Here is a 25,753-nt window from a genome sequence, read left to right on the forward strand (position 1 = left end):
TTGGGATATTTATTTAGTATTGTAGTAAATAATAGTAATTAAATTATCCCAAAAAAATGCATTCTAGATCTAGAAATGCAATCCTAGTTCCTCCTTTCTCTTTCTTTTTTTCATGGTATAATTGGATCAATTAGCACCATAGAGACGATATCTTTCAATTTATTTTTCGAAAAAGAATAAGCATCTCCATCTTTATATATGAACTCCGCCACCCTTGTAAGGTTGATAATAGCCATAAGCAAAACCCTTGGTATAACGACTGTGGGTCTGAGATATTCTTGATTTATATCCTTCCAACAATTCTCTATTATTTTCCTCATCTCCATCTGTGCTTCTTCCTTTGTAACACCATATTCATTCATGTAACATTCTATACTAGAAGCTGTGTCTCCTCTTTCATGTTCTATCTGCATCGATCCCACAATAATTTATTACTTCATATATAGGAGTATTAAATTAATGTTATACATCACTAGAAATTTAAAACACACTGTACGTATATACCTCATGTGTTACAAGATCGTTAAGTAATCTTGCAATGGTACCAGAAGCAACAAGTATTAGAGGTTCAGTTGCTATCCAATCAAATGCATCCTTAGTCGCTACCTCTCCCATGCCTAACCAAGATGTGGTTGCAACCAAATGGTAAGTGCTTGATCGAGTTCCATTCGTCATATACTGCTCCATTGTTGGGAGATTCTTTCCATGATACCATTTTGCCTCTTGGAGAAAAGTACATAACAACTTTTTCATCTGAAAAAAGATCGATTATCAAATGAAGTGATATGGACAGTTAAAATTCATACAGACGATCTTAATTTTGCTACTTTATTACCTCAGATATGGAATAGTTGACCAGAAACGAGTTGTTTTCATTTGCCAACTCTTTCTCTATTTCATTGTAAACATCTAGAAGAGCACGATAAATAATCTTCATATATGATGGTAGTTGTTCTGATGCCTCAATATTCCACCTAACATCAAATTATATTGAACATTAATAAAAAATCTAATTTTGTTAAATTATGAACTATATATGAAAATGTTGTAAGCTAAAATTACCTTTCAATAGCGTCCGTGAGGAGAGTAAGTTCATCTAATGTCCCATAAATATCATATGTGTCATCAGTAATAGAAGCAAAGCATAAAACTTTTGTTAATATTTTCCTGGCAATGCTATACTGGGGCTCAAAGTAGACACCTAAACTCAAGAAGTATAACTCAACCACTCTGTCTCTGGCATAAGGTAATGCCTTCATGACAATTTCCAATTCTTTCCGCCACCTAAAATGTCAAATTGGACAATATTTGGTTGAAGCTAGAAAAATAATACTTTTAAAGTCGAGACAGAGTATATTAAAATTATGTTTCGAAATGAATTTTACTTGGGAAAAGAAAATTGAATATCTAGCTTGACAATTACCTTGTGATATCACATAGTTCCTTTTTATGTAACCTTTGCAAGATGTTGAAGTCCAATTTGGCAAATTTTAGTAAAACTTGATCGTGTGATTCATCTTCTTCGTAAAATGATATGTATTTCCTTGTTTCTACCCTCACTATACCATCTTTGATTGGAAACTTCAGTGCGTTACTGATTTGCTTTGCAAGGGATGAGTTGCTCAATTTTGGCAAAATTAGTTTCAATTGAGTGACAGTGAAATTTAGTGCTTTATCAAGAATATCTTCGTCATGTACTCTGAATTGTGCTGCCTCATATAAGCTCAGCATTCCTCGCACGTTGTTAACCAATGCTTCCTTGTAATTTCCTTGGTCGTTAGTAAACTTCCTAAAAGCATCTGCTGAGAGCAAGAATAAAAACTTTATAACTAAATAACAGTTTTGCCATTCCGTTACTAAAAGAATGTCTCCGCCACTGCCCACTTACCACACGAGACATAGTAACCTTGTTGCCTTAGTAACCGAAAACATAGAGCAATATGATGAAGGCAGCAGCCATCATCTTCACCATGGCTAATCAATTCTTCTTCATAACAGTAACTCAACGATTCCTCGATCTCACGTTCAAAATGGTAAGCCACACCAAGACGTTGGATTGTGTTGATGAGTTCAAGGTTTTGCAAAGATTTTGAAGGAGCCATCACTAGAATTTTCCTCACTTCTTCTTTTACCTCTTCATGCTGCTTCTCTTCCCCCTCATAATTGCCTCCCTACATTTATTATTATTTAGAACTTACATTAATTTAATTTGTTCTATTGACGATAACAAAATTATTTACCGAGATTACTTCAGCATAGGAGGCAAGAAAATGGTCTCCCCAAATAGTAGGATGATAATTGGCAGAGCGACGTGTAATAATCTTATGATCAACCGCTACACTTTGGGTGCACAACTCCATTTGAAACTCAAGAAGATAGGCTCCCCTCTCGCTATAATATGGACATTTGTGAAGAAAATATATTCGTGTTAATTAAGCTACTTAATTCTTTGCAAAATTACGTACATTGTTATATCAATAAATAAAAAATGGGACATACCTTAAATTGGTCCTGCAAATGAAAGTTTAATTTCTTTAATACAATGAAGCATGACTGTTTTTTTCACTATTTTATAAGCGAACAAAGGTGGACGAACACGGCAATTACATATTGTACCAAAATAGTGTAAATGGTACATTATACTGGGCCCATTTGTGATAAATATTATTAACACACACGTGTATTGCTTTTTATGTTTTAAGAAACACGCGTGCTACTATCTCTGTTCGTCATCTTCATTGGAATATTAACAAAAACCTACACGGTCTCCTTCATTCCCTCTTTCTTTTCAACTTTTATTTCCTTTCAGTTTCTACTTATTAATAAAATCGATTTCATGTTTATATTTTCTCCAACTGTTATGGTACGTTTTGTCGCGAGAATTCCAGTGGAGAATTTAGCGGACACCGATTTCTTCGATTATTTATTTTATTTTTGTTTTGATTTTAGGCCAATTTTTCATTCGATTTTGCCCATTGATTTGGTATTGGGTTGTTATACCATTGCATGCTCTAAATTTAGAGTTCATATGTCGCGTTGTTCCTCCTTCTCTTTCTCCTCTCCGAGCCCTTATTTAGCAAGTCTTCCAATCATATAGCATACTCCTTCTGTCCTAATTACTTATCCACTTTTCCTTGTATAGTTGTCCCTAATTACTTGTCCATTTTGACAAATCAAGAAAGAACAAATTTTTTTTTGCCCAATTAAATGACTAATTACTTTGAAAAATGCAAAACTTTTCATCCACTTCATAATTAGTAGGGGTAAAATGATAAACTGACTATGTCATTAATTGATTTCTTAATAGATGTGTCAATTCAAAAGTGGACAAATAATTAGGGACAAAGGGAGTATATCATATATATAAAAGAGAACATTAGGCCCGCTTACGTGGCGTCACCACAAACTAGAATTCCCTGTTAATTTTTTATTTCCAAAACTAGCCTTCCCCTTTCATGAAAAGTTGTGACTTTTATGAAAAGTTGCGACTTTTAGGTAAGATTGTGACCTTTCTGAAGGGTTGCAACTTTTCCAAATAGTTGTAACCTTTCTGATAAGGCGCAATAAACATTTGTTCACATTACCCTCTGTTGTCTATAAATAGAGGGATTTCCTCTCATTTTAAAACAACAAAAAATTTAAACCTCCTCCTCTTCTTCTTCACAACTAAATATTTGTGTACTTTGCTCCTATTGAGTGACTCACTAACACCATTGCTTATGTTACAGATCCTGGTATATATTTTTACAATCATTAATTTATGCTTATGTTATTAAGGATAAATGATAACATGTAATAATTTTCATTTTCCTTTACATTATTAATATTTGTTACTACGTAATCTTGTATGTAAGATAATATAGTGTTGTAGTTTTAATGTCAGATATGTTTTAAGTATTATTTTATAATTTTTATGATATTAAATTTTCGCGCAAAGTACGGATAATTTTACTAATCTTTGGTATAATCGAAAACTTCCTATTTTTGTCAATATACCAATAAATCTTAAAATGGTGAACTTAAAGAAAATTAAAGAAGTGGCCAACTTCCCCTTGTAAGAGAGCTAGGATTAGCTATCCCATGTTTGTAGGTATCAAATTACAAGATTGTAGAGGATAAGCCCATACCATCGATGCATGGAGGCGAATTCATGATTTAAGTTTTATAAGTTTAATATTTTATGAATTTGGGACGACCATGTAATTGATGGAGGACAAGCCTTTAAAGAAGGGATATACATTACACCTTAGACAAAATATCATATTGAAATGGGAAAAATCCAAGAGTCAAATTTATGTAGGCCTAGGTCCAAAGCAAACGACATCTTAACAATTGGACAAAAGGTGTTGTAGATATTTAGTATTCAACCGGCCTGTAATTGTATTTTTTAAATGAATAGATTTTTACACATAAATTTATTTTCCTCGTAAAAAAATATCAAATGAACCTGGTACACACTTTAAAAATAACCCTAAAACGCTCTTTTTTCTCTAGGCGACTGGAATGGCGACTTAAGGCCTTCCATGGCTTTGTTGTCCTCTCCCCAACCTATGGCTGAGGGAGAACTAGTACCAAAACCTACATGCAAAAATCATATCTAAAATGCCTACACAATTTGTACAAAAAACACAACTGAAATCGATCAAATATGTACATGGAGAGCCAACCCTACAATTCACGTTTAAGGAGTTAGACGAGTTTGCTACTGAAGAGGGACTTCACCAAGCCATTGTGATGAAGTTCTCGTATGGTGCACCATAAATTCAAGAGTTGCGAAACATTTTTCCAAAACAAAAGGTCAATGTTTGATTGGGTTACTTGCTACAAGACATATTTTAATTCATTGCAACCGATATGATGCAGATTATATATATATATATATATCAGTCTTATCGCATCAATCTGGTTATATTCAGTTTAACGGTGAACACTATGGTTATAGAACTTTTCCATTGACTTTTTCTTTCAATCCAAAGGAAGAAACTTCAAGAGCATTAGCTTGGTTATTCATGACAGGTTTGCCTACTGGTTTGTTTGCTACGAAATCCCTTTTATCAATTGCATAGCAGCGGGGTGCCCAATTGCAATCGATAAAGCAACTCAAGTTCGATCAAGACCTAGCACAGCAAGAGTAAAAGTCGAACTTGATCTATTGGACAAACATCCTAAACGAATTAAACTCCAGTATTTGGATGAGGAATCTAGTAAGATTTTGGAACGCTTTCAAGAGATTGTCTATTGCAAGCATCAAGGCCATGCCGAAATAAATTGTCATCTAATCTTGAAAAAGAACATAGTCCATGATCAAAAAGTAGGTGTAACAGAAAAAGAAATTGCGCATGATATCCAAAAGTATAAGAGAGAGATGCAATGAGAATTTTGAATGAGAAAAAGGGACTAGAAGAAGTTATTCAAAGAGACGATGATAAAAATTCCAGTACGTGCACCAAAAACAATGTATTGGCGATAACTGAATCATCAAAATCTAATGATGCAATGCACAATAATTTCAGTCCTATTTTGATTCAAAAAAATCTTTAAGCTCAAGCAGACTTGAATTATGATTTGTTCAAGGAAAACACTTTAGATAATATGCACAATGTGTTGTTGAGGTCCAAAATAATCTCGTTAATATCAAAACAACGGTTGGAAGTCAAATTGTTCCTACAAACAACGTTCCAATAGGTATTGCTACTGTTGAATTTAATCCTAATGTTAAGGAGAAATCTTCAATTGCTATAGGCATTGAACACGAATCTGATAAGGCTTTGGGGGGCGCGTCGAAAAACAGGGGCATGCCTCAACTTTGGAAACTATTAAGACATCACAATTGATTTTCGTTGAGGATAATCAAAATGTGACAAAAATTGGTTCTTCAACATCTGCAACTACTATATTGAATGTACATCATGGTGTATCTCAAAGATTGGAGAATATAAATTCAAGAGTTGTGGTTGATGCATCACTAGTTGATTCTCGACATCAACTAGGCGATGTTAATGCACATAAATCAAATGAAAATCATAGGCAATATTTAGTTGTTGGACAGGGTAAACATTCTATAGAGACTGAACATGAGGCAACACAACGAGTTGAAAAATCCAGTGGTCAGGTCTCTGCTCAACATGGCAGTAGGGTTGGAATGTGGTGGCATCGAAAAAAGCAACAACTACTTTAACAAATAGTTTGATGACTTCTAGTAGGCAAAAATGTGTTACAAATGAGAGTCGATGGGCGAATATGATAGAAGAAGAGGAAGAGCATGTCACATCTCATAGTAAATTGAGCCCTGAAGCACCAACCTTTGTGCCTAAGGGTAGTAGCATTGTCTATGTTTCATCTCCGTTACATCGGCGACAATTGATTTTAGCAAGTTCTAATGTTCAAAAAAATGATGTTAATGACAAGGAGTTTATTGATGCATTAGGGAGTTCTGATGTTGAAATGTTGGTTTCTCTTACACCTATTAACAGTTAACACTAACAAACAATTACAAGTTAGTGGTAGTAGTACTTTCTCCCCAAATCAGTTTGCTAACCTACAAGATGAGGAAAGTGATGAAGAGGATTCGTTGGATCACTGCTTTGGGAATACAACTAGGGATGCAAATATTTCTCCTAGTCAACAACGTAATAACAAAAATAAACATGGAAGAAAGAATAGTTGGGATGACAATGTGACTGAGGAGTTTGTTCCATGGCACCTACCGATGTGACCGACAAAGCAAATTCATTTGACAATGTCAACATATTCAACAAGATCCAATAATTCCAAGAAGAAGTGATGAACTATCAAGTGTTGTTGTATAGATTTGAAAAATAAGACAAGAACAAAATACTTCAGGTTACTTTAGATGGACAATCAATTTTTTTTAATTCATGCATCATTAAAAGGAAGGTTGAGATTGGTAACTCAACCTTCCTCTTGGTTGTTATATTTTTTTCACTATTTAAGCATCCTCATTTGTAATATCATCATAGAGTGTATTACAAACTCTGTGGTGATCACAAAATACCTAGTTCTTTCTAGCTCGTATTTTTTTCCTGCTTGTTAGTTAGTAGATGTTTGTTACTGCATTAGGATTAGTAATGTAAAACCTAACCTCCCTTGCTTATACATATCCTTATTGAGATTTTTATTTCTAATAATAGGCCACTAGACACTTTGTCTAGTGGTAAATTTGTCCCCCAAAAAAATAAAAATTAACCTGGTCTATATGCATGTTATCTTTGTATGAGTAGGCTCGTGATTTAGCATGGTTGATAACGTTTAAGGTAAAGACTAAAAAGTACCGTCCATAGAGGGGACCAATTATTATTTATTATTTTACTCCTAATAAGTAAAATGGATAATTTTTCAAAGTAGTGATGGACAAATATTGAAATTCATTTACCAGGTTGGTCCTCTCTAGCTTTCAACGAAACAGAATATAATGGATATCGTTAATAAAAGGGTTGTGGTGAAATGATTAATAAGTATCTTTTCATTTTTAATTAGAAATTTCAGATTTGAGTCTTCTTGAATATGAAATCCGCTTTGCTAGAGAGAGCTTTACTCCTAATATGAGACTTTCAGTGCGAATTCAGACTTGATCGGACTCCAATATAAATATCAAACACAAAAAAAAAAAAAAAACAGAAAGGTCATCTTCATTTCTTTCTTCAAGAAATTAAAGTTGCATAAACATATTGATCATGTGTACTGCCAAAGACTTTGAGGGCCCAAATTTAATGTACTTGCTCATAATTAACATAACTATTTTACTACAATATCAATGATTTGAAGAATAGGCAGGGGCGGCTCTATAGCCAAAAAAATAAGACATAGGCGTTAGGGGCCTCAAATTTTTACCAAGAATAAATTATATGTAAAATTTTTATAGAAAAAATAATTATTTATGATACATTTTTTTTATATATATACTGTTTATTTAAAATAGAAAACAACGGATTTATAAGAGTCGTCACTTCTATCTTTTCAAAAGATTAAAACAGGGGATCTAATGAAAAAATTATAAAGGGGTTCGGGGTTCATATTAGCATTTCGTGAAGGATTTGAAAGCACCCGAAATGCCCGCTTACTTGCGGTTATCCAACAATTAAAAATATTTGGCTAACAATAGTCATGCTTGACTAGTTACGGAATAAACGAATTTTATAACTTAAAATCATTTAGAGAGAAGGAAATATATTATCTAAAAGGTCTAAGTAGAGAAAAACTTATAAATTTTTTAGAAATCAATTTGGAAAGACAAATATACTTAGTTATTAAGATAAAGTACTATAAGTTAACTAACTCAAAATGGGTATCCTTTGGGGAATTATGAGTTAAGAACCTTAAAATTAATTAGCAAATAAACATATACTAACAATAAAATTAAGGGAAAATTAGCAATTAAGTCATAATATCTAACATAATTAGTTAAATTAACAACACTTTAAAATATTTATTTAAAATGGCAGAATGACAATAATTTTATAAAATAATATGTATTCAGATTTTAGTATTTAAAATTAATTTTATTTATGGAAAGAGTCTTATATTAGGCTAAATTATATACCAATAACTGTTTAAAAAGAAAAATAGAATTAAATCAATACCCATTAACCTTCTTCTTCACCATTCACGTTTCCTCCCCACCTTTCACGTTTCTTCCCCTCCTTCCACATTTCAAGATTATCTTTCTTCAAGGTGCTCAATTATTGTTCATCAAGAAATTTTTTCTATTGTTAAACGATATCTCTTTATTAATTCAAGCAGATTTCTCGATTGGCAAGGTAGTTTTCATTATCTATTTTGATTTGATGTTTAAATCACCGATTTTATATATTACGGATTTACAGTCGAATTTTTCAATTTTTATGTGATTTTGTTTAGATATTCATCAAATAGTTATGATATTTTACATATTACGAAGTTATTGCTCTGTGTATTTGTGGCTACTTGCTGCTAGTGAACTTGAGGCATAAGTTCTTATAATATATATTTCAAACGTAGCTTTGGGCTTCCATTATAGTCTATATGGACCTAATATATTAGTTGGGTTGTAACAGTTTTTTGGATGAATTGTACATTTAATCAAACATGTTGAGATACAAGAGTGGGAATTACGACAAGAGAATACAACATGACTCACAAAAAGTCTTACTTTATTCGGGTAAAAGGGTTTGAATTACAACTTGTGTTATGGAGAATATAGCTGAAAAAAATAGTTTAAATTGAGTAGCTTAGTGGGCTGACTATATTCATTCTATCTATATATCAAAAAGTTTCACATTTTTTGTTTTTACATTGTATTTCAATCTCAATTAGTATACCAACATGTTTGTATTTCCTTCTTAATTTGTATTCATTCTAACGGTATGCTAACAATTTTGTATTTTATTGGGTATTCATTTTGTATTTCAATCTCAATTTATATGTGAACAAGTTTGTATTTCTCTTTTGTTTTGTATCCAACCTAATTGTATACCAACAAGTCACTTTCTATTTCAAATGAAGAGAGTATTTCTTTTGTATTCACAACTTTATATTCAATCTCACTTTGTATTGTCATCTCACTTTTGTATTCATTTATTGTTTTATTCAACATATAGTTCATGATCGATTAATTTATATTTCACCTTTCAAAGTCACTTTGTATTTCAAATGGAGAAAGTATTTCTTTTGTATTCACAACTTTATATTCAATCTCACTTTGTATTTCATCTCACTTTTGTATTCATTTATTGTTGTATTCAACATATAGTTCATGATTGATTAGTTTGTATTTTACCTTTCAAAGTCACTTTGTATTTCAAATGAAGAAAGTATTTCTTTTGTATTCACAACTTTATATTCAATCTCACTTTGTATTTATTACTTTGTATTTTCATCTCACTTTTGTATTCATATATTGTTGTATTCAACATATAGTTCATGATCGATTAGTTACATTAACTTAATGGGATACAAATTATTGTATGCATTCAAACAGAAAAAAATAGCTACTAAACTAAAAAAAAAAACAATTTCATTCGTTATACATCATAATTTGGATACAAAATGTCCGAAAAAAACTATAAATCCCAATACATACAAAGATTTCACTGATTCAATAAAAAAAAACTCTTGTACTCGACATATATGAATATCTCAGCCAAACAAATAAAAAAATCAAAAAAATACCTGATTGTTTTTCGATTGTTCACTGGATGCGACAAATTTATAGTCGTCCATTTTGAAAAATTCTATTTCAAAAATATGCCGTATTCGACTTGAAGAAGCTTTGGAAGTTATCAGATGAATGATTCGGAAGACAAACCAAATTATTTAAAAAATAATAATTTGCTCTTCTTAAGAAGAAAGCAAATAAACGCTCGACAGAAAGATGACTATTTATGCTCTTTTCAAAACGTAACTAATTTGTATTTAAAATCTTTTTAACCTTTTTTGAATTTTTTTGTTCCATGATTTTCTCTAGTCTGTTATTAATTATTTGTATTCTTTCAAATTAATCAAAATAAAATAAATACATAACTAATCGCTTAACAAACTAAAATAATGATATTTTTAATAAATAATAAAATTGTTGCTAAGGAATCCCACTTAAAGCTAAAATATTGTTATTTTGAAAACTTTCCCTAAAATTAACACGAAATATATAATAAGGAAAGAGGGAGATTCGGGCCCAAGTTTGGTTTTTGTTCGCCTGGGCCAGTACTTGGGCCTAATTCTGATTTGAGCTTCTTAGCCCAACGCCATGTACCTGTCCTAAAAGACTACAAATCTGCCAAATAATATGGGATTTTGGCCCAATCTTCCACCTGTCCTAAAGCTAGCAAATAATACCATAAATAAATCGGTCTTCGGCCCATTTACAATACAACACAAAACTAAAATTTAGGAGGGCTTTGGCCCATTTCTGCCGCATTTGTACAACATATACAACTGTTGTATATTAGGGTGTCACACTATATTTCGATGTATCTTTTCTCCCCGTGACCTACACGTCAACTCCACGGAACCTGCGCTTCGATTTTCGACTCAAAAAGGTGAGATTGAACCTCCTTGGCTCAAAATGAAATGCACAGGAGAAGAAAGAAAGTGGAGTCCAGTGAACTCATCCATAGTTCATGCAGAAACAAAGAATAAAGTAATTAATACGTGACTAAAGGAATATGGATATAAACATAATTCTCAATCAAAGTAAACAAAAAAGAGAACTAAGCATAATGAGGCTACTGCACGTATTGACAAGAGAAGCCCACATACAGTTTAATATGAAATCCAAGTAATAAACCTTTTCTTCTTAACCAACAATGAACTCCAAATAATAAAGAAAAATGCATATCATAATCTTACACGATTAAGCAAAGTAATAAACAGCCCATGTGATCCTAAAATGACGTTAAAAGTTATGCACATGCACAAATCAGCAAAATAATATTATTAAAGTAAGACAATAATGACATGAATAAGCAATGGACTTCAACATTTTTACAACTTCAAGTAAAGAAATGGAAGAGGAAACAACATGCTTCAACACTCGGAGAAAGACTGAGAAAGTATCATGAGTCATGACGAACCAAACAAAGCTAAACTGATGCTTCAAAAACCAGATGGTAATGCTCCAAACGAATGAACACAGAAAGAAAAATATGATAAAAATTAGACAATGAAAGCAAAAAACGAGACTTGACAAATGACCACTAAATGAACTTAAAAAACAAGGGGAAATAGAGAGTGAAAACAAACACGAAACCATTAAAGCAAAGCTTAAACAAACAAGCCATTTAGACAAAGAACAACACAAGGAAACTTGGACTAAGGCAAGCTGAAAACAGAGACCTAAAAGATAGAGGAAAAATAAGGTACTACATTCGACACATGGTAAATAACACAACAAACAATCTCCACATTAACTAACTCAAGATTTTGATCTCATTCTTGCAAGGAAAACGATATTGACAACAACAAATAAGAAAACTACCCAGTCTCTACTACCAATTACAGTGACACAATAATACGAGAGCGAGACATATCAGAAATAGAAAAAGACGAAGAGAATGCTATAGAGAAAATGTTACCTTTCTCCGGGCAGCGAACCGAGACGAAACGAGCCAACAACCACGATCCTTCCACCACAATAGCGAAACAACGAACAAGAAAACTAGACAAAATTTTAAACTCAAGCGAACGACTACCCTTCTTAGAAACTGGTATCAAAGAAACTCTCTGTTTTTTTTAATGGATTTCGTGGGCATGCTATAGCCGTTTTTTGCTTAAGTTGTTCTGTATCTATCCGCTATAAAAATCCCAACCCCTATAATGAAGAAGAAAATGGCTTTATATAGAAGGAATTTTGGGCTGGAAAAGGGGGGAAATCCGGGTGGAATTTTTTATGAAATTTTTGAATTCGAATTTCAAATTTTTCTTTTAGAGATCAGGTTGCCAACTCGAAATTGTACAATTCTCAATGGATTTGAGAGACTGGTCGTTGATTTCCTGAGAAAGGACGAGTGAGCCATACGATGTTTCCACCTGGCTTGATTCTCGAAGATTCGCGTATGGAAAGCAGACGCGCTGCTCGCAATTGGACTGGCCTCGGGTTCGCGATGGGCTGTTGGACTGGGTTTCGTTCGCAGCGTTTCTGGGTTCACTGGTTTCTGGTTCCGCGTGAAAAGGAAGTAGAACAAGGTGGGGTCGGCTGGTATTTTTGTTGTAATGGGTATTGTATTGTTGTTGTACGTTGTAATGTTATATTGGATGGGTTTGTTTAGTTGGTGTTGGGCTGGGAAAGGTTTAAAGGAATTAAGAGTGGGCTGGGTCGGTTGATATTGCTAGGGGATGCTGGAAGTTGAAGGGAGAATTGGAAGTGGGTTGGTTTTGGCCCAAAGTGCCTTTGTAAAATTAGAATCCAATATTGGCTAGATGTGTAATAACAAAATGGCCATATGAAGCTCGATGATTAATCTATAAAAATAAATTTTGAACTTTATAAAAATAAATTATTTCAAATCGTTTGGAATTTAAGAAGCTCGATGATTAATCTATATTGTGAAGGTCCAAAATTGGGTGTCAACATATACATATACATTATTTTATTTTCTTTAACCTCATTCAAATAGAAGAAATCAAGAAAATATTGTTTACCTTCTTACATTTTTCTGTGCTAACACACATTAATTTATTCTTTTTACAACAAGCATATTAAGGTGGGAACCAAGTTATCAATATTTTGGATTAGATTATGTGGTTATAGCTCTTATTTTTATTTTAAATTTGTTGTTTATTACTTATAGAACTATGTTAATAGTTCATATAATAATTATATTAGTGAAGATGTTTCTCAACGTTGAATTGATGAAATCTTTATGTTAAATTAATAATTGAAAAAATAAATATTTGAAGAAATCATTAATAAAATATATTAAGTAAATAATTTGAATCTAAAATGTGTAAGAAAAGTAAATTTTAAATATATAAATATGATGTTTGTTTAGGTTTTTTAGGCATGTTAAGATTTTAGGCCTCTAATAAAAATTTCGCTTTAGGCCTTCACATATGTTGACGAGAGGGAGTTGCTCGGATGGTAAGCACTATTGAAGAAGATGAAAGCTGACGATTGGAACATGTCAAAGGAACAGGTCCAACGTAGCTGACTAACGTGTCTACAACAAGTGTTGATGAAGAAGGAAGCTGACGATTGGAACATGTCAAAGGAACAGGTCCAACGAAGCTGACTGACGAGTTTACAACACTGCTGTAGAATTAGAATTGCACTAGGATTAGACTACTTATATTAATTACGATTATATTACGACTAGGATTTGATTATGATTAGGATTATAGTACAACTAGGATTTGATTATTTATATTTGCATTATTATTATTATTATATAGTAGTAATAGGTATTGTAGTAGGACTCTAAGTATAGTTAACTTAGGACTCTACAATTTTCTCCTATATAAGAATGTTGTAACTCAACATTATTTTTATCAATACAATCCTTGATTTCTCTAATCCTAGACGTGAGATTACTACATGGTATCAGAGCATAAAAGCTCTTCCGCTCTCTGAGTATTGATCAAAAAAAAAAAAAACCACACATTGCAATATCCCCTTCTACCAAAAACATGTCAACCTCCTCACTTCACCAAATCATTGTCGCTTGCTCCATTAAACTTAAGCCAACAAACTACCTCATAAAGAGGATACAAATATCCTAATTGATTTAGGTGATAAAACTAACGTATCACATCTATGAACCAAATAAAAATAGTTGTTCTACTAGACAGATTGCTAGGGAAGTTGTAGCGGTTAGGAAGGATGCAAAAGATAGTGGCACTATTGATGATTGGAAGGAAAAATATATGTTGCTAAGGAGTTGGATCTCAGGCACCTTGACCGAAGAAAGCACGTACCTAATTGTGGGCTGCTCAACTGCCAATGAGATGTGGGAATACTTGAAAAAATCTTATATTCAAGCAATAAAAGTAATTAATTTTGCTAGAGGTTTAGGTTTCAAATACAAGACCTTTGTCATATTAGGTAAGACATCATATTCCACCCTTAATCAATTTGTTTATACTCTCACGAGTTTTGATATAAGGGAAGATGAAGAAAATGTGTCACAACAAAACCATAACATGGTATTCTCTGCCCAAAAAGGCAGGGAAAGAAGAAACAACAACATCAACTCCAGAGAAACAAACATCACATTCATACCGAAATATTGACAAAAATAAGTTTTTGCTGGGTATTCAAAGTTTTTTGGCTGTGTATTCGAATCAAGTGATGAGTAACCGTTCCTCTACTCACTAGCTTGAGGGGAAGTGTTTAAGAAGAAGGAAGCTGCCGATTGGAACATGTCCAACGCAACTGACTGACGTGTCTACAACAAGTGTTGATGAAGAAGGAAGCTGACGATTGGAACATGTCAAAGGAACAGGTCCAACGAAGCTGACTGACGAGTTTACAACACTGCTGTAAAATTAAAATCGCACTAGGATTAGACTACTTATATTAATTACGATTATATTACGACTAGGATTTGATTATGATTAGGATTATAATACAACTAGGATTAGATTATTTATATTTGCATTATTATTATTATTATTATATAGTAGTAATATGTATTGTAGTAGAACTCTAAGTATAGTTAATTTAGGACTCTACAATTTTCTCCTATATAAGGATGTTGTAACTCAACATTATTTTTATCAATACAATCCTTGATTTCTCTAATCCTAGACGTGAGATTACTACAAGCACTCCTCACTTTCAACCCGAATGTTGCGAGTTCGAGTCACTAAGGGAGCAAAAGGGGTGGGAGCTCCTAGGGAAGGTAAAAAAAAAAATAAAAAAAATAAAAAAAAAATATATATATATATTACCCTTATGTAGAAATGACACTTAAAGAGGACCAACACTGCATCTTTTCATTGTACTAAAGGCAATAGTAATTGTACATTTACAAAGGACCAACACTGCATCTTTGCATTGTACTAAAGGTAGTACTAATTGTACATCATAAACACACTTCCTCTAGAAGTTTCTTACTATATATCTCACAATTTTCTAACCCTAATTTCTCTCCTGCTTCCTAAACCCGCTGTATTCTCTCAACTCTTCCTTCTGCTTCTGACCTCTTCAATGGCGAATTTGTTCCTCCATCTCAATACATTTTTTTCCTGATTGAATGTTAAATTTTTCATCTGCTTTCTTCTTCTCTGGATTCAATTTCTCTGTTTTTAGAAGACTTTTTCCATGCCTTTGTATTGTTCCTAATCTAATTCTTTTGCACGGGTTAATATTTGGAGAAGTTTTGGCAACTGAATTTCATATTTCACTACTTGTCTATGCTATGGCACTTTCCGCACTCAAGGTATTCGATAATATGCTTGATAGCACTAACAATATTTTGTTATGTTTCTTTCTTTGTAGATTTTTCACTATATTTCTATATATATTGTGCAATCACTTGAAGATGATAAATTAGAGCGATACAATTCCTTTGATTACAATATGTCTACTAGAAGTTTTATACGCATGTTAGCAGTTGTTCCTAATTTTCACATGCATTATGTCTTTTTGATGTATTTTGTGTTGATTAACAACTAATTTGAGGCGGATAATGCACCTAATGTATTTGATAATATGTTTGTAAGAGATGGAATCTAAACTTTTATATTCTGTCGATTTTGAAATGAAACATGTAAATCAATTATAGTGTGCATTTTTCAACTTCTTAATTAGGCAACATCTGTTCATGAACTTTTTAAATACTCAAGTAAAGCCATTATACTCATGTAAAGATGTATTATCTTTCAAATGTTGCAGTACACCTAATATGAATCCTAATATATTTGGAATCTACAATGATGCTTCAAAATAAAGCTCACATCTATATTATTGTCTTTTATGATAAGACCATAGAAGAATCACACAACAATAGTCAAAGTACGAATAACCGATTGAAATAATATCATGTTTTTGACGCTTTTTTTAATAACTATCACTTGTGAAAAATATACTCCAGTATCAGATCTTAATGGATGGAGAAGCAGGTGATAGCAGAATACTTTGAATAAAAATACTATTTCTATAGTTTTTCATTATTTTCTTCATTTTAAATCCCCACACCCCAAAAAGTCCTATTATCAACCAAAGGAGTTAAGTTATATAGCATGTTGTATAGGTTATAGCATTAGTTTCAAAGTTAATGAACTTATTTTTTTCATAACTTGATAATGCAAAATGAATATTTCTATGCACATGCCAACACAATACATAGGAGATGAAGGAAGAAAAGGAGTGCGCTGGGGAGAACATGAAGAGTCTCAATCGGGATTAACATAATTCATAAGCCATCTCTGTTGTTTCTTGACAAACTTATATCTAATATTCAGTATCAAGTGCTTTTAACATTGTTTAAAGAGTGAAATATGTTTCTAGAAGTGGTAGCATAGTTCTCATGACCATCCACTAACAGATTGCACATGGCTGGTCTGGGAGGTGCAAAATTCGCTTTTCTTAGTGCAATAGTTGGGAGAACTGCAGTAGCCTTGTACATATAGAAACATGAAGTGGAAGGACGACCACAGCTTAATGCTATAGTACATTGTGCAGGAAAAGTTGGACAGTTCTCTATTTTTGGTTATTTAAAACAATCCTGAGGGTATTTTCGTCTTTTCACATTTGCTTTTCTCTGACCACGCTTCTACATCATTCTTTCCTTTTTTCTTCTTCTTCTCTTCTTTACTCTGAACAGTGACTAAATTTTACAGAAAAGGAAGAGGCGAAAGCTAAAGTAAGTAGCAATGTGAATCTTTCGCTCTGAATCTTGAGTTCGTCACTAAAGTCAAGTTTTTTAACTCTTATTTTTCATCTCAAATTCTCAAATTTCATATTTTTCAAGCAGCCATGTTTCCTCTCGCCTTATATATTTCACTTAGAAATTTTATTTGCATCCCTTTTAATTAAAATCTTTTTTTTAATATATATTTCCCTTCCTCAACAATGTGACTTTCGAGTTTCGAGTTTCTTATCCTTTCAACTGGTGTTACAAGTTCAGGTATGTCTTTGCCTAAATCTTTTGTTTTTTTTTCCATTTCGTCTTTTGCTACTTTTATTACTTTATTTTCATAAAAAAACTCCATGCCAAGTAATAAATATCCTTTCAAACTCCGACAACTTAGTGGTAATACTTGAGTTCTTTTACTAATCGGCAACTCATTAGTAAGTTTATTAGAGGTATATTCAGCTATACGCCAACATTTCATGTCACTTTTTTTTTAAAAATAAAATAAATATATTTTCTCTGAATAAAATAGTTATATGCTTCGAGCTTTTTGCACTTTGGTAATTGTTTCCCAGAGTGGTAATCTTGAGAACTTTTTTGCAGTTTATTTCACTGCGGCGTTTATGCATATTCCTAAATAGTAAGTCTATTTATGATTTCAATGTGTTTCAGTGCAATTATACTATATATTATAAAGAAGTGTGCTTTACTTTGTTATTGTTTTCAATGTAGGTTGTTGTTATTGTTGTGTGCCTAATTGTTGACGGATTATGATCGGGGTTATTGTGTCATTATAGGCGAGGAGCTGCAAATTTTGCAATGGAAAGTTCAAATATGCACTCCAGAAATTTCAACAGGTTAGTATTTTTTGTAACTTCTTCGGTAATATCCGTTGCAATGTTCCTCATTTGGGTGTCTACTAAAATAAAGTGAAATGATGCTAGCTTTGGCCATCAATTTAACATGCCCAAAAATCTTGGGTATTATGCTGTTGACTTCTATATGGTGTGAAATTGACTATAATCAGGATGTTGACGTTGGTCTACACTAATAAAGGGAGCACATAGACTTCGAATAAACAAGCAATTGTGAAAGCATCTTAGTGATAATAATAAATGTATTAGATTTTCTTCTATAATGAGTAAAATATGGCTAATATTTGTACAATAATAGATTTTGAGTGAAGTTTGTTAGTCTTCATCTTATTCTCCACCGCTTTCTTTTTAAGTGATGCTAGCCTCACTTTCTCACTCAGAAATTGGTAACTTAACTTCTTGTCCCCTGCCAAAGTCACCATCCAACTCGAATTATGAGAGTACGAATAATAGAACGGGTGTATCAGTAAAATCATTCGGTGCATATTCTAGAAGCATGCTTTTTTTCTCGCCAATTGCTCTCAAGATCTTTCCCTGGTTTCCTTTGTCATCTTTCCACTTTCTCCTGTTGCTGTCTTTCTCTATGATTTTCTTCTCGAAAAGAAAGTGTAACAGCAAGAAAAACTCAATTGCTGGCCATGGACGTCATCAAACCCCTTGACCAGCAATTTACTCCTTCACTATGGTGTTTAAGGACCTTTATGAAGGCTATAAAGCAATTGGACTGTCAAATTCCAGTGATAAACGAGGTAGTTCTTATCTTCATTTTTAGTCTTTTTTATTACTTCATAGTTGTTAATAGATTCTGTTAGCATTTTATGATGGAAATTGCATTGATAACTGTATATTTTCCTAAGCAATTTATGTCGGAATTGTAATGAATTGCCTCAAAACAGGATTTGGGATCTTATTGGTGACTTTACAAAAAATCAGCCCATTTTTCTTCACAACCTCTTTCACAATGTCTCCTCTATTTCTCTTGAGAGTTATTTATTGGGTTCTTATCTTTTTGTTTCTTTTTTGTCCATTTTTATCTTTCGTTGATGATTTGATCTTTTTAAATGAAATATGGTAAAGACTTCAACTGTACAACTCAACTTAATTGAGGGTTTAATGAAATATATGTGTTTTACTCAATAAATCAGAGATATATTTTGCATTTCTCCTCCCGTTTTCATTTTTGTGGAGGACATGAAATAGCTGACACTAATTTTATTTGTTTAATGAATTTAATATGGGTGTATTCCACTGCCGGGAAGTGTGAGACAATGCCATCAACAAGATTACTGAATTTAAAGACCAAAGCACTGCTCTGCTTTGAGCAAGAAGGAATGATATGGATTTGGCCAGCAAATGATCCACCTGCATCTACCCTTTCTTTTTAACTACGACCTTCTGGATTTCAAATTCATGCAGAGGTTTGAAATGATCACTACCATTAGATTTTCAGTTGTTTATCTTACAACACATGTTTGATTATTTTGCCTTATAACTGTTTTCACTGAAAATGCAAATAGACGATAGTCATGGAACTTCTGATGGAACATGAACTACTTTTAGACAATCTTCTGGATCTTCCACATGCTCCTTTAATTAAGGATGGAATATCCCAAGATAGTTATGGACATGGTCATATGCTGCTTATAATCTAGATGTTTAGTAATAAATCAATAGTTATTAAAAGAGTGGATTGTTCTTCTATTTATTTTCATATGATTTTTCAGAAAAATTGAATTTTTTGGTACAAGCTGTGAGTTTTAAGACATAAGAAATGCTTTCAAGTTGTGCATTGTGTAATATATGAAGGTCTACATACTTATAATATACCTTTAATTTTTGTTTCAGCTTGGTAAAGTTCTTGACTCCTGCATCTGGTCTGCAAGGATATTGGGATCTATATCCAATAGATATGGTCCTTAGACCACCTTGTATGGTTTTATCCACCATTGGCATTTCAAAGCCAGGTAAATTGGAGGGATAGAGCACTAAGCAATGTTCAGCTTCATCAACTGCATGTTTGATTACCTATATTACGATAGAAGACACGGTTATTATATCGAATGTCACTGGATTTTTCTTCTCTGCTGAAACACATCCCCTTCATGCAATATGTTTGGAGACATTTTGCTGAGCAGGTTGGTTTCTATCCTAAACTTTAACATGATTACATTAACATCTTATAGAAGTCATCAGTCAGTGACATCATGAAATATTGACTGCCTGATCTATGAAAAGTTGCATTATATTCTGGGACATTGGTCTTGGAAATTTAAAACATGCAAAGCATAGAACAAAATCAGAGCTTGAAAGGTAGGATTACCATCACATGGCTCTAGAAGCTCATAGTCGCAATAATTTAGATTTGGAAACTCTCAAATTCCTGGAAGTTGCATACACTTGCCTAAAATAGAACCACATAATTGTGAGCATGATCTTATGAAATAGAATTTTGCCAGAAATATCAAATCAAATTCACCTTCTATAAAAGATGTTACTATATTTTTGCTTCTTCAGTAAGTATAATGATGCAAAGAACTTTCCCTTTCTAAATACAATAAAGAGGTAATCAAAATGAAAGATATGTTCTAACATTTTCCCTCTTCTCTATAAAATTATATACATGTTTTAATGAAGACATATGACTTGTGCTTGGCCAGCAGGATCGCATGCTCAATGGCACCAATAATTGGAACCTGCCAGTGTCTTACAATAAGCTATGTTTTGAGGCTGTAGATAGTGGAGCAAAGGAGCTACCATTCTGCAAATAAATATAATTACATCCATTCTCAAAAAATAATAAAAAAAAATATAATTACATCAAGTACCAGGTTTACTTTTCAAGATGACTTTGATCTCTTCAAAATTCAGTCAAGTTGCTGAGAAACTCTCACTTTCTGCAGTTACCATATTTTTTTCTTGTGAGGAGATACTTACATGATCTCCGCCTCATCATCTAGAACTTAATTTGTGCATTTCTAATCATTACTGTCGGAAGGATCGAAGATCCTTACATCGTGCAGGCTCGAGTGAATACCATGCTGCAATATCTATGTGATGAGGTGCGCTCTCTAGCTAAAGAAAATGACTTTTTATTCTTTAGTGGTATTTTCTTTATCCTATGCCAAGTGGTGTGCACTTCTGTATGCCTAAGCCATATTTGGACCTTCACATAAAACCTCTCTTCCAAGCTAACAGATACATATTTGATACAGAAAATTCTTATGGTAATTGATTAATGTATCCACTTCATATAGATTTTGGCTACCATGCTAATTGAAAAACCACAAGCATTGTGAAACAAGCACTTGATCCCCAATCCCATGGGTTTGGTCCTAATTTATCGTGGCAAGGTAATAGTATCATTTAGAGATGGTTGGTTTCCATTTAATAGCCCTGATGGAAATGGTAATCTTGATGTGGCTTTCCTATTTGTGTCTGCCATCAAAATGTATATCTCAGGGCACTTAGGTTATAGAATGGATTCAATATTTTTTTCTACAGTGGAAACATTAGGAATAGGTTTATTCACAACTCTTTTTAGACTTGGATGTTGGGCAACCGTCCATAGTTCCTATTACTATCTGACTATCCAAATGGCTGCTGGATTGTTCCAACCCACTAGATGTCCTTCAGTAGTTGCAATGATCGAGAATTGGTTTTGCAAAGAAGAGGTGACTTATAATGAGTATTTAGAATGCTCACACATCTATTGGGAACCTTACGGAGTACTTAGTCGCATCAATATTATTTAAATACGGATGGGATCGGTCAATGATTGTTCCTGGTATCCTTATTGCTTTTAGTAACATGATAGTGCTCCTATTGTTACCCGTTCATCCGAAATCATTTAGGTAATAAAGATGAAGTGTTATCTCCAGGAAAAGAAGACGAGGAATTGAATAAACCTCTCTCAAGATCAAACAGAGAAGAGAAATCCGCTGTGGGTTTTAGAGAGCATGGAGGATTCCAGGAGTTGCGCCATTTGCTTTTTGTCTTTGTTTGGTGTCTTACACATTTCTCTATTGTGGCTGCCATACTACATTAGCCACACAAGCATGCTAACTGTTCTACGCTTGTCATGTTAGATATGTTCCAACGAGGAATCTGCTAACTTATCAACATTGTTTGATGTCAAAGGGGTAGTAGGTGGAATCCTCACAGGCTATATATCTGATCAGTTTGATGACAGAGCTATAACAACTGCTAGCTTCATGTATTGTGTTATCACAGCTCCATGCCTATTTCGAAGCTACGGACACATCTCCATGACTATAAACATCATCCTCATAATAGCCTAACATGTGTATTAGAGGAAATTTTCAAACTTCTGAATACTTGTACGACATGTATAATCTGAAATGGATGAAGACCACCTTGTCAGTACACGTTTCACTTCCATCTATAAATTCCATCATCCAATTTCCCTTCTAGCTTCTCTATTTGTTAACATGAATAGTTTTTTCTATGATTTACCTTGTAATGTGGATGTATAATTCAATTAACTCTCATTAAGCTTTATTGAGGTTTAACAGCTGAATTCTTGCGTTATTTGTTTATTTATTTGTAACTCCTGACATTCCTTGCTTGAACATCTCATTCGAAGAGCTTTGAGATTTTCTATTTTTGCTAATGCAGTAGTGACACAAGAAGTTTGTTCCTATACAATATAACTGGTTTTACATTCTATTTTTTTCTCCTAAAAGATTGCAATGGTGTTTTACCCTTTTTGCTTAGGAGTATTTCTTCAATTGTCTTGCAGAATTTTACGGGAGATTCTTAAAATGATTTGAAAATATTTATTGGAAATCATATTGGCAAATATTTACTTAACATGAAGAGCATGATACTATCCCTCTTAATTTGACAAGCTACAAATTTGACCCATTGTTGGCACTAAATCAGATTATGAGTACAAACGTTGTGCTTGTGTAATGTGGTCATTTCGCTGAATAGTAATTAATTTGGACTCAATATTAAACTCCTAAAAGATTCATAGTTCCCTTGATATTGTGTTGTATCAGCTGTCGAGAAAAAGTTGTCGAAAATATTATTGTCTTCATGTAAGATGACATGCATTGCTTGCAATGAAGAGAATCCAAGACCAGAGTTATCATTAATAATCCTGCTGGTGAGGATGTTTACAAAGGAGTCCCTAAGGTAGGTGTTTTTTGTCATTGTTTAGTATGTTCCTAGCTCAATTTTTATCGTCAATGTGCACCATTTTAGCTGAAGATGAAATGTTGTATCTGTAATATTAATGGGAGCAGCTTTGGTTGTTGGTTTGTTTTTGACTTTCTAGATATATTGTTTATGTGTGTATGTAATATTGTGGTTCAGCTTCTGTAGAATTGGAGACATTGGAGGGTGGCGGAGAAGGAACACCAAATAACATTATGCCTATATGATCTATGAAGACATTCCCCGCATAAACTTATTAAACAATCTTTTTGCATAAATATAGCTGGAAATCCTTTTAGTTGTGTATATATGTTCATGCCGCCACTACTTTAAAGCGTAAAATGTTGGGCCCGTGCTTAGCACGGGCAACACTCATCTAGCCTATATAGAAGAGAGAGTTGATGGGACTAACACAACACAAATGGATGGTACCAAAAGCAGTTTATATGGTACTATATGACGGAAGGAGTTATGTGTGAAGAGGCAACAGTAAATGGTCCTTTGAAATGGGTCCACTAATGGATAAAATATTCCATGATCAACTTTTGCTTTAGAACCCACCAAGGGCATATTTGGAAATCTAACTTTAATTATAAGAATAATATTACTATAATTTAGAATAAATTATATATATATATATATATATATATTACTTTACTTTACTCCTTATTAGAAGTGAGACTTTAGAGGACGAACATGGCACTACAAAGTTGTACACAAAGCATTTCAAATTGTACTATAAAATTCATTGTCGCTCATTAATTGTACACATGTCTTTCTACATATACAACAACCCACATGAATAATTACTTTTCTTACTTTTTTTCCTCAGTTTCTCTCTATACATATTCATTTTTTCCCTTTTTTTCTACTTTCCATTCTCCCCTTTTACTCTCTTTAGTTTATCTTTGATCTTAAATTTTTCATAGATCTTTAAAATATTTTGAATTATTAATTATTATGAATTATAATATTTTGATTTTTACGTAGTTTACAAATATATAAATTTTATTTTAAAAAATTTAAGATACCATACGCAAATTTACGATCAAACTTAAACTATTTGATTCTCGAGAAATAAAAAGTGTCACATAAAATGGGACAGACGAAGGATAACTCTCAATTAAATTTATTTCACTTTTTATTTTCCATTTTTAACATAATTTTTCAAGTTGGATTTCTAGGAATTCTATGGTAGACCCATTTAAATTTTACCTTTTTGTTTTAAACTAGAGAATTTGGTCGCACTTCGCGCGATCATTAAAAATTAAATATTTTTGATTAATTTTATATTTACTCTGTTGTTTAGTCGTAATATTATTGTTTGTTTTAGTACTATGAAGATTGTGAAAAAAATAAAGCTTTTCAAATTTTACATCTATTAAATGAGGAAGAATATATTTTTTATCAAATAAGTTCAAATATATTTGCTAATAACAAATTCTTCCATTGCATGAAGTTGATCCTTTAATATATAATATATATTTCGGTGTACCATTCTCCTTAAATGTCTAAGAAATATCTCGTAATGTGAAATAACACTGTAATACTCCCTCTGTCCCTAATTACTTGTCCACTTTTAAATTGACACATTTATTAAGAAATCAATTAATCACACAGTGAGTTTATCATTTTTATTCCTATTAATTATGAAGTAGATGAAAAGTTCTGCAATTTTCAAAGTAATTAGTGATTTAATTGAGGGTATAATAGGTAAAAAAAATTGCTCTTTGTTGATTTGTTAAAATGGACAAGTAATTAGGGACAACTATAAAAGGAAAAGTTAACAAGTAATTAGGGACAGAGGAAGTACTAAACAAATGCATCAGCAAATGAAATTTATATTAAAAATATATTGAATAATGACGTAATAATACCTTAATAGAATTTCCTATCTATTTTTTTGAAAAAAAATATTCACCCTTTCAATTTTGTTATATCTTGTTATTTAGTAGAAGAATCATCATTTATTATATTCTGCTCCACCTTAATTTGTACCATCAGAGTTTTAAGAATAAACATTAAATTTTAAATCAAAATAAAAAATCATTGAAAAATGACAGAAAAAATAATAATAGTATATGAAAATTAAAATAAGGTGCAAGAAAAGCCTTTTCACGATAATTTTTTTAAATATATTGATAACAATTAAAATGGAGCTGTTATTTTATCTTTCAAATTAAGTTTGAGTGAATTGAATTAGTAGAATGAGAAAAAATATTAAACTCATAACTTTTTTATGTTATTAAATGCATTTTCTTTTTAATTGAGTAGTAGATTAAAAGTTCCGAATTAGGATATTAAAATAATATCTTACTCTCTCCTTAATTATTATGGTATTGCAAACATTTATTTTCCTTAAATGGTGATTCATTTTCCATTTACAGTTATATCCAATTAATTTCTAATGTA

At 32.4% G+C, this 25,753-nt stretch overlaps 1 protein-coding gene and 2 pseudogenes across 1 annotated transcript; 2 read left to right on the forward strand and 1 right to left on the reverse strand.

The window, feature by feature from the left end:
- Window positions 1-110: 110 nt before the first annotated feature.
- On the reverse strand, window positions 111-2,360 carry LOC125836328 (sesquiterpene synthase 16-like). Its single transcript, XM_049515512.1, has 7 exons — window positions 2,241-2,360; window positions 1,889-2,171; window positions 1,424-1,799; window positions 1,063-1,284; window positions 836-974; window positions 505-753; window positions 111-407 (listed from the first exon to the last, which is right to left on the reverse strand). The coding sequence occupies exons 1-7, from the start codon at window positions 2,358-2,360 to the stop codon at window positions 111-113; spliced, it is 1,686 nt and encodes a 561-aa protein (XP_049371469.1).
- Window positions 2,361-19,386: 17,026 nt separating this feature from the next.
- Window positions 19,387-20,931, forward strand: LOC125836329 (chlorophyllide a oxygenase, chloroplastic-like; annotated as a pseudogene).
- A 467-nt stretch (window positions 20,932-21,398) lies between these two features.
- On the forward strand, window positions 21,399-22,461 carry LOC125836331 (putative glycerol-3-phosphate transporter 1; annotated as a pseudogene).
- Window positions 22,462-25,753: the final 3,292 nt, after the last annotated feature.

The sequence above is a fragment of the Solanum verrucosum genome, unplaced genomic scaffold (assembly GCF_900185275.1).
Source record: "Solanum verrucosum unplaced genomic scaffold, falcon-dt-bn FXZP01000278.1, whole genome shotgun sequence".
NCBI lineage: Eukaryota > Viridiplantae > Streptophyta > Magnoliopsida > Solanales > Solanaceae > Solanum > Solanum verrucosum.

Excerpts from the sequence above, each read along its gene's own strand:
- LOC125836328 (XM_049515512.1), bottom strand. The coding sequence starts at position 2,360 with ATGGAGTTGTGCACCCAAAGTGTAGCGGTTGATCATAAGATTATTACA. Across the intron at positions 975-1,062 it reads CTCACGGACGCTATTGAAAG|GTGGAATATTGAGGCATCAG; the intron begins GTAATTTTAGCT and ends ATTTGATGTTAG. Across the intron at positions 754-835 it reads TCAACTATTCCATATCTGAG|ATGAAAAAGTTGTTATGTAC; the intron begins GTAATAAAGTAG and ends ATCTTTTTTCAG.